At 44.5% G+C, this 8,964-nt stretch overlaps 2 protein-coding genes across 3 annotated transcripts in view; one reads left to right on the top strand and one right to left on the bottom strand.

Annotated features, from left to right (window-relative positions):
* Window positions 1–1,736: 1,736 nt before the first annotated feature.
* On the top strand, window positions 1,737–4,234 carry LOC106949963 (uncharacterized). Its single transcript, XM_015036533.1, has 3 exons — window positions 1,737–2,414; window positions 2,734–2,863; window positions 3,194–4,234. The coding sequence occupies exons 1-3, from the start codon at window positions 1,837–1,839 to the stop codon at window positions 3,926–3,928; spliced, it is 1,443 nt and encodes a 480-aa protein (XP_014892019.1). The 5' UTR covers window positions 1,737–1,836; the 3' UTR covers window positions 3,929–4,234.
* Window positions 4,235–5,722: 1,488 nt separating this feature from the next.
* LOC106949961 (zinc finger protein basonuclin-2) overlaps window positions 5,723–8,964 on the bottom strand; it is an 8,144-nt gene continuing 4,902 nt past the window's right edge. The window contains exons 4-6 of one of the 2 annotated variants that reach the window (XM_015036531.1): window positions 8,197–8,505; window positions 7,590–8,127; window positions 5,723–6,774 (exon numbers count right to left, since the gene is read on the bottom strand). In XM_015036531.1, the coding sequence (XP_014892017.1) occupies window positions 6,239–6,774; window positions 7,590–8,127; window positions 8,197–8,505 (1,383 nt within the window). In that variant the 3' untranslated portion in view covers window positions 5,723–6,238. Of the gene's footprint in view, window positions 6,775–7,589; window positions 8,506–8,964 lie in introns of both variants that reach the window. The other variant, XM_015036530.1, reaches the window with a different exon arrangement.

The raw sequence follows: 8,964 nt of genomic DNA, 5'->3' as shown, positions 1-8,964 counted from the left end.
CTGCAAATCCAAACTAAATCCAGATTTCTATTTGCAGGTACAATAATAATAATAATAAAATAATAATAATAATAATTTTCAATGATTAGGGGAAGAACTATGGAGAACCAAAACTGACATAATTAAGGATAAAAGCAGAAATTAAAACATTTTATTTTTCATTTATTTTTAACACATTTTCTTTAGCCTTTTCCTCATACATGCATTTTTGACAACAAATGTATAAATATTTAGTTTTTCCTGTTCTTATCGATGCATTTTCATAATGCATGAATGTAATGAGAGGCTCCATCTGCTGATTGGTTGGTTTGGATCAACCAATCAGTTCGGATCTCTGCTTGGCTTCAGATGATCAGCAGTTCATCAGTGAGCTGAAAGCAGCTTTAAGTTTTATAACTCTTGTTTTATTATTTTTCATGGATGCTCAGACAGAACGTGTCTAGTGGATCTCAGGGACTCAGAGGTTCCCCGTCTGGTTCTTCATAGTTTGGTGAAGCGGCTGCTGAAGGTGGCTGACCTGGAGTCCAGACCAGCTGGTTCTGAAGGTCCAGAACCTGCTGGAAACATGAAACATGTTAAACACCTTCATCTCATCCTGATCCCTGCTGGATCATTTTATTCTTTCTCCAAATGGTTCTTGGTTCTGGTCCTGAAATGTGGGCCTGCAGCCCGTCCTCTCCTCAGAACCAGCCAGAGTTTGAGCCTCGCTCCAGGAATTATCCGGTCCCACAGCCTCTCTGTTCTGCTCCATTTCTCCTCCTCAACACGGTGACGATCTGCAGCTCTGGATCCTGACCAGGAGATAAAGTTCAGTTTGTTCAGGAAGTTCATGATTTGAATTGAAATTTAAATTAAATCTGAACATTTTATTAAGACTTGTTGACTTATATTTGCATAAATTAATCAGAAATTAAAAAAAACATATTTCAGATTCTTTATTGTACATTTTTCAGTAAGCAATTTATTAATAAACTTGTATTATTTAAAGATGGATCAAAAGACCCATTTAAAAGACACATTTAAATAATTAGTTTATTGTCATTTGGCACAATTTGCTCTCCATAAAACTCAGGGCTGGAGAAACAGTTCAGCATCAAGCCAGTTTATCCCCAGAATAGTTATTGGGATAAAAACTATATCAGGGATGTAGTTTTAATACATATTCACAGTTTCTCTAAATTATTTTAAAACTGCACAAGATAAACTGGAATGATCTTACATGAATGTACATTTTCAAAGCTAACATGATTTTCTTCAGTCCTACATTATAAAATATTAAATGTTATTTTCTCTAAATTACTCTAAAACTATATTATGTATGTGCTGTGGATAAAACATAGTTGTTTTAAAATTAGTTGTATCTATTGGTTGATATTTAGGTTGTTTTGCAGTTGACCGGATCAGCGCCGCAGCAGAACCCGGGCAGGACGCCTCTCTGCCGGGCAGAGCAGCAGACGGCAGGCCGGTGTCACCGGTCACCGTTTGGACCGGACCAGAACGGACCAGATCGGACCTGGAGTCTGTTGAGACGAAGCATTTCTGCCCGCTGCTCGTGTCTCTTCCCGTCTGCTCAGGTTCAACTTCCCGACCAGAATTTTAGTCAATCAACCAAAAGCATGAAAATCTCAGGCATCTCAACGTCACCAGATTAAAAACCCTCAGAAAACTGACTGACTGCTGTAGCCGATATGTTTATACCTGCCTACGTCCAGGAGGCTTTTTTCTGTCTCAGCATGTCCCATTCACAGACACATGCGGATGTGACGTCGCGCGTACGGTGCGACGTCACATCCGCAAGAGCGAAATGCGACTTCCTTGTTTCCGTTTTGAGTAACCATGACTGCTAGGAAAGACAAAGTGATATTTCAGAAGCAGACGAAGCAGTACCATGAGCACTGCTGCGTTCCTCAGTGCACAGCCTCCTCCAAATATAACGGACTGTTAAGTTTTCACGGATTTCCAAGCCACCCTGAGTTAAGAAGGCAGTGGCTTGTAACTATTCGGCGGGACAAGTTGAAGCTAACGCTGCACAGCAAAGTGTGCAGCCTTCACTTCACTCCGGATCAGCTGCTTCAGCCTAAAGCTGCCGGGGGCAGACGGATGGTGAAGAGAGGAGCCGTCCCTGTGTTGTTTCCCTGGAGCCACCAGAGCGTCCAGCCTCCCAGAGCCGGTCAGCAGGAGCCGGAGAGCAGGCCTGACCCAGACGGCCGAGCCGCTGACCCGCCCGTAGGATTCAGCCTCCTGGATCATGATTACTGCTCTGTCCCAGAACCAGCCGACCTGGACACGGCAGGAAATGAAAATGAGACTTTAAAAGAAGAAATAAAGAAACAAGTCGAAGAACTGAAAATCCCATCCAGTTTTGGATTACAAAGGTTCGTAGGATCCGATGACGACATCCGGTTCTACACCAGGTGAGCTCAAACACTGCAAATTATTTTATTTTTTATTTTGGTTACTCACCCCGCCTCCAGTTTCTTAACTGAATTATATTTTAACCCAAAAATGCAGTAAACACGTTTACAGTTCACTAAAGTCGCACTTGTTATTGTTTTAAACTAATGTTGGAGATCAAGTAAAAATAAGCATTATATAATGTTACTGGAAGTATTTTTGCATTATTTCTAACATAAAACAAAATAACTAAAATTCTTTCTTTTGAAGTAGCTCTATTCTCGGCTCTTCTTAGTGAAATACTGAATAATCTCCTGTTTCTGCGTTCTGGACCAACAGATTTGAGAGTTATCGCCTCTTCCTGATGTTTTGGAGGCTCATTGAACCGTCTGTCCATAAAATGATTCGTTCATCAGGAGCCGCTGAGGGAAGCAGCGAAGCAGGAACTGCTGTCAGATCAACACACACGGTTCGTATCTGCAGCTTCTGGAAGCACGCAGCACACACCGCAAGACGGCAGGAAACGGGCGTTTTACCACAGATTATACTAGAACGCGTCATCTCCAGACATTTCGTTTTCAGTTTCTGATAATTGAGTGGTTCAGTGATGTAGTTGAGATAATAAGGGTTTGCTTCTTCCTGCTGCTTTCAAACAGAAAAGTGGTGGTAAGATAATAATTTTGTTCATGTTGTTCTACTGGTTACTTGTTTTCTTTTTTTTAAATAATTAAGCAGGTAAATAAAAGTGTATATTTGTGTATTTTAACTGTTTGTCTGCTGTTGTTTCTTCTTTTTCCAGAAGGATTCCTTGCAGCCCATCGACGAGCTGCTCCTGTTCCAGATGTACCTGGCTGCAGGTCTGCAGGAAGGAGACCTAGCAAACCGGTTCCAGATTCACCCTTCCACTGCAAGCCGCATTATTTGTTCGTGGGCCGATTATTTGTACTCTCTTCTGGGTTCTTTGTGCATCTGGATCGATGCAGACGCCATCCGAGCTCAGCTCCCAGAGGACTTCAGAGATTTTCCAGATACTCAGGTGATAGTTGGATGCTCTGAGCTCAGATGCCAAACTCCTGCTTCTGCTCTCTTCCACACTGACATGTCCTCCAAATCCAAGTCTCAGTGCGTAATGAGAGGTCTGATGGGAGTGGCTCCCCACGGTGCCGTGACCTTTGTGTCTTCACTCTATGAGGGGTCAGTAAGTGACACGGAGCTGTTTCTGAGGTCGGGCTTGGCTGACCGTCTTACTGAAGACATGGCCGTCATGGTGGATAAAGGATTCCTGATCTCTGGCTGTGTGAAGTGTAAGGTGTACTGTCCACCTTTTCTCAGCCCAAAACCACAGATGGCGTCTCAAAACGTCCTGCAGGCACAGAAAGTCGCCCGTCTGCGCGTTCACGTTGAGCGGGTAACCCGGAGAGTTAAAGAAAACAAACTGTTTGATTCTGTTATCCCTTTATCTATGGCTGGAAACATTAATAAACTATTTACAGTGGCCTGCCTGCTGGTCAACTACCAAAACAAACCGCTCTAAATGAAGGGAACGGCTGTGTAGTTCTCAGAAGAGGAGAGTGTTTCCCATCCTCAGGTGTTTTAATTCAGGAGTTCCCACGTCAGAAAAGGCGTAACGAGGAAACGCCTTCAGGATGCAGGACCCAAGTGATGATTCATAAACATGTTAGAAAAGTTTAATTTGTATAATATGCCTTTTTCCTGTCCTTGTTGAGTGTCTTTCTCAGTTTGACGTAAAATCACAGAAGCATTTGAATGTATTTGAATTTTTCTCATGTTCTGACTGTTTGCTATCAAATTTCATGAATAAATGTGAAGGCAAAAAAAACATGGTAGCAAACTTGTTTTTTTTTAAAACTTGGCAACAAAACTAAACTACAGGGCAGTGCTGATGACAGCACAACTTTAAATGAATTTATTTTATGTACTACAGAGTGAGAACGTCACATTTTAAGTGCTGCATGTGTCTCATTTAGGTACCTTTGCATGTAAATGCTGAAATAGAAGTGGTCACTCTCGTTTCTGTCTGGTTATTTTTTGAACTTGCACGTCAAACAGACGTTCCACCACATGAGAGCAGCAGCAGGAAGCTGGAGGTTTTCATCTGACATCTGCAAGAATGTGCAGTCCACATAACGTTTTACATTTGGACATTTTATTTCAACCAAGCTAAATGATGGGGTCATGAAAACGGCCATCAGGGGTGGGGGCTTCTGACCCTGGGGCCTCGGGGTGAATTGCTCCCCCACCAGGTGAATAACTCACATTACAGCGGTGGGCGTATTTTCTGCTGCCTGAAGCTCCACAGCAGAACCTGATTATTCACCTGGTCAGAGCTGCAGCAGTACTGTGACCCCTTCATGACCCTTCCCTAAATCTTGAAGGTTATTCTTGCTCGTCGCAGCAGGTCATGAGGTCATCAGCTCTGGTCTCATGTTGACGTCTGAATTTTGGGATCCATGTCAAAGGAAAACTGCAAACTCTGCAAATGAAAATGTTCCTCTTCAGCGCACACCCAGAACTCTGCTGGTGGAAGGTGAGCACAAAGTGGCAGATTAATTATTAATCTGATGTAATATTCTAATCTTTTGTCGTCTGTAAGCAGAATATCTTCATCAAGAACATAAATAAAGTGTTAAAACTTGTTTTACATTCTAAATGTATTTTACTGAGTGAATTAAGCTGTTGTATTAAATGAACTTTTATAGATACTGGAATACAATTTTCAAAAGAAAAACAAAGTGTAACCTGTTGATAATACAGGAAATAGCGCCCCCTTCAGTTCCGGAGTGCAATGGTCCAGATATGTGATGGGACATCTACTCTGCTCTGGTTCTGGATGCTGAGCAGTCCGTTGTCCTGGGTAACCATGGCAACAGAGTAACATTTTCAGGACTGGATCAGCTGGTTGGCATCTGAAAAACTCAGTGTCTGAACTCTAACACACCTGTAGCTCCGCCCAGCAGCAGCAGGTCTCCTTCACAGGTGGAAACCCAGCGCGAGCGACTTAGCGCTCATGTTGCGTTTGAAGGCGGCTCAGAAAAACAGGTTACGACGTGTTAAAAACGGATTAAGCAGTTTTAACTGCTGAGCAAAGTGACAGAGGGAACAGATATGGGAAGTGTGGAAGCCCCTACTGTATCAAATCGATATAGGAATAACAGAGAGTTGGCCACTTATTAAAAACAAACAGCTTCCGGTCCAGGGGGGGACCTGCTGACTCTGTGGGCGGGCAATGCCCCCCAATGCGCAGGGCCTGATGCGCAGCGCAGCGGTTCTAGCTCGGCATGCAGGGCCAGCCCGAGGTTTTATGGGGCCTGAGGCAGAATCTGCTTTAGAGGCCCCTCTTCCTACTAAGAACATCAGCATCACTAACAGTGTTTAAATATAGATTTGGTGAAATCTGGGAGACGGAGCAGCTTAATTGGTCGAGCTAACACAACAATCACTGTTAATTAGGTTTTATTTGCTGATGCATTTGTGAACAAACTCAGCTCAAACACAAAGATTACTGACAGCATCTGATGGTCGCCATGGTAACAACAAAGTATGAAGATGATTCTTTGCACTTTCACTTCTCATTAAATCCTAAATTTGAATTTTTGTATTAAGTTAGCAGTTGGTAATTTGATGAAAGGTTTATAAAATGAGTTTCAGGTGTGATATATGAAGTTTATCATTGAATAATTACAAGTAAATACAGCCAGTGGACACAAAGTACGTCATATTTGTAAAAGTGCAAAAATGTGTGAATTCAGAATCATTTCAAAGCTGTGACATACTGAAGCTCCTGCTCAATTTTTTATTACTGAAAACAAGATTTCAGAGTCTTTCAGCTCTCGCCTTCATGTTTGCTGCTTTGAATATTCTCTCTTTCTATTTTCAGTGGCATGCTTGACTTCCTGGGTTTCTTCTTCTGTGGTAAGGACTGATTCTTCTGCCACCACTGCTGACCAGTCTGCAGGTCAGTAAGTGAAGACGGGAAGGCCCCTGAGGGCGGGAAGGCCCCTGAGGGCGGGAAGGCCCCTGAGGGCGGGAAGGCCCCAGAGGGCGGAGCTGGAGGGACGAGAGGCGGAGTCGGGGAGGCGGCTTCCCGAGGCGCGTTGTGAGAGGAATCATCGTTCCTGCTTCCCTGTGTTTCCTGTTTCTCTCGGTGTCTCTGTGTTGGAGCGTGAGCGCTGCTCTGCCCACACAGCGTGTTTCGGTACGGCTGAGCGTCTCTGCTGCCGGCCGTGTGCAGCCGCGGGTTCGGGTTGGCGCTGTGCCGGTTGCGGCTGCGCAGGGAGCTGAACACCATGGAGCAGCCCAGAACGGTGCAGCGGTGTTTGATCTTCAGGTGGACGGCGTTGTAGTGGATCTTCAGGGTTCCTGTCCAAACACAGCAAACGAAACGCTGTTAGCATCGATCATTTTATTTAGCTTAGCACAAACGCGTCTGGATGTTTGTTCAGTTCAAAGAACTTTTATTTATTTACATATTTGTTGAATCTGTCATCATGTTGTGACATGATCTGATATGAGACAATCTGAGAAAACATTGAACTCCTCTTCCTTATCCCAGTGCTAACTAGTAGCAACCAATCAGAGCTAGGAGGCGGGTCTTAGTGCTGTCAATCATCCTACGTCTGGTGCTTCTCATCCTCCACCCTTCTCTATGTACTACGCTGCAGCTAGCACAGCCTGTCGTAAATGCTATGCTAGTTAGCATGGACACTGATGGTAAGTCATCACATTTAGTAGCGAGTGCATGAGTATGATTGACAGCACTAAGCCCCGCCTCCTGGCTGATTGGTTGTTTTCAGGGAGGAGATGGAAAAATTGATGTTTTCACAGATTATCTGTCTCATAAACTGTCACAACCGTTTAACAAATAAGTAAAAATATATTTTATAAAAGTTACAGTCTGCAGCTCTAAACATCTTCACCAATAACCAGGACTTAGTCAGGAGAGACCTTTAAATGTTTATCACATTATCAACAGTTTGGTTTTACTTTTTATACAATTATAATTATTCTGTTAAATAATCTTGTAATCATTTTAAAGATCTCATGTTGAGTTTTTGGATGTTTGTAATGACATATGTTATCCTTTCATACATTGTTTCACCCTGAACGGAGCTGACCTTTGACCTCATTTTGTCTGGTTTTTATGAAGTTTTCACCTTCAGGTCCCGTTTGCTCACCTTTGTCATAGAAGCTTTTCCCACAGACGCCACAGCTGACCCTGCCCCTCCGCCCTCCAGCCGCCAGGAGGGAAGGGAAGGAGCAAAGGGAAGACGGGAGAGGATGGAGGGACGAACACGGCGACGTAACAGGGAGGAGAGGGGAAGAAAAGGAGTGAAGAGGCCTGAGGAAAGAGGAGGAGAAGGAGGGAAGCGTTTGAGGAAGGCGAGAGGAGGAGGAGGAGGAAGAGGAGGGGACTGGAGAACACATCAGGGAGGAAGGTGGAAGTGAGAAGTTGAAGGAAGAGGAAAAGGAAGCAGTTTTCTCCTGGATCAGTCTCTTCTGGAGGAAAACCCGGTCGTGGTGGAGGATGGGGTTCTGTTGCCACGGTGACGGATTTGACTTGTCCGGGTCGGTTTTCATGGACGAGGCCGGTTCTGATCTCTGCCGGACCGAGCCGTGGTCTTCCCCACATCGATGTCTGTCGTGTTTCTGAACCAGTTTGTTCTTCCTGAAGTCCTGCAGGACGGTTTGAGACTCAGGGGAAGGAAAAGCTTCCTGCAGAAACAGGAGGAGCAAATTTAAAATATGCTCTGGATCTTTACATGAAGGGACAAGAATCATCACCTGTGCTGAGCTGAAGACGGCTGACTGTGGGAAATGGAACGGCAGGAGCACCGACTGGCCTCCTGGGACGTTTCCTGAGGCAGCGCTGCTGTCCGCCGGCCGGGCGTCTCTCAGAGAACCGATTCTCCAGTCATTCAGCGGAGCGTCTGGCTGCTGGTGAGGCAGGAGCGCTTCGCCCTCCAGGTGCTGCAGGATCATCTCCTCCACGATGGGCCGAGTCTCTCCGAAGCGCAGGAACTGTCTGAGGAGCAGCAGCTGCTCCTGGGCGGTGGCCGTGTCCCAGCGCTCCAACGCCTCGCCATCGGGACGCTGCAGGAAGACGCAGCTTAGCTTCAACTCTGCAAACCAAACCCGTCAGTCGCTGCTCACTTCACATGATGGACATGATCTCCATAAAGCCTGGGTCGCTTCACAGAGAAATGTGTTTCACTCTCTAGCTGGGAATAAAGTATACATCGCTTTATTTACACAATTAGCCAATCACATGGCAGCGATTATAAGACTATAAGATCATGACTGGCTGAAGATCAGACAATGATTTAGATGTTTCTTTAATTAAATGTCTCAGCTTGTACTTTACCTGCACAAACATCAGAACAACCCAACGTTTAATAAAATCAAATAGTCAGATTTCAGAATAAAAGTGAGCTGTGAGTTACTGTTGATCTGAAACATGAGATCTTACTGGTTTGTCTTATTTATAAAACCAAAATGAATAAAAAACCCTGAAGGAGGATCCTGAATGTTGATGTTTTCATGGGTCGCTTC

Source organism: Poecilia latipinna, unplaced genomic scaffold (genome assembly GCF_001443285.1).
Source record: "Poecilia latipinna isolate Pla-1442-1.1 unplaced genomic scaffold, P_latipinna-1.0 Scaffold371, whole genome shotgun sequence".
In the NCBI taxonomy this organism is placed as follows: Eukaryota; Metazoa; Chordata; class Actinopteri; order Cyprinodontiformes; family Poeciliidae; genus Poecilia; species Poecilia latipinna.
The sequence above is the reverse complement of the archived record's forward strand: the minus strand, read 5'-3'. Positions and strand labels throughout refer to the sequence as shown.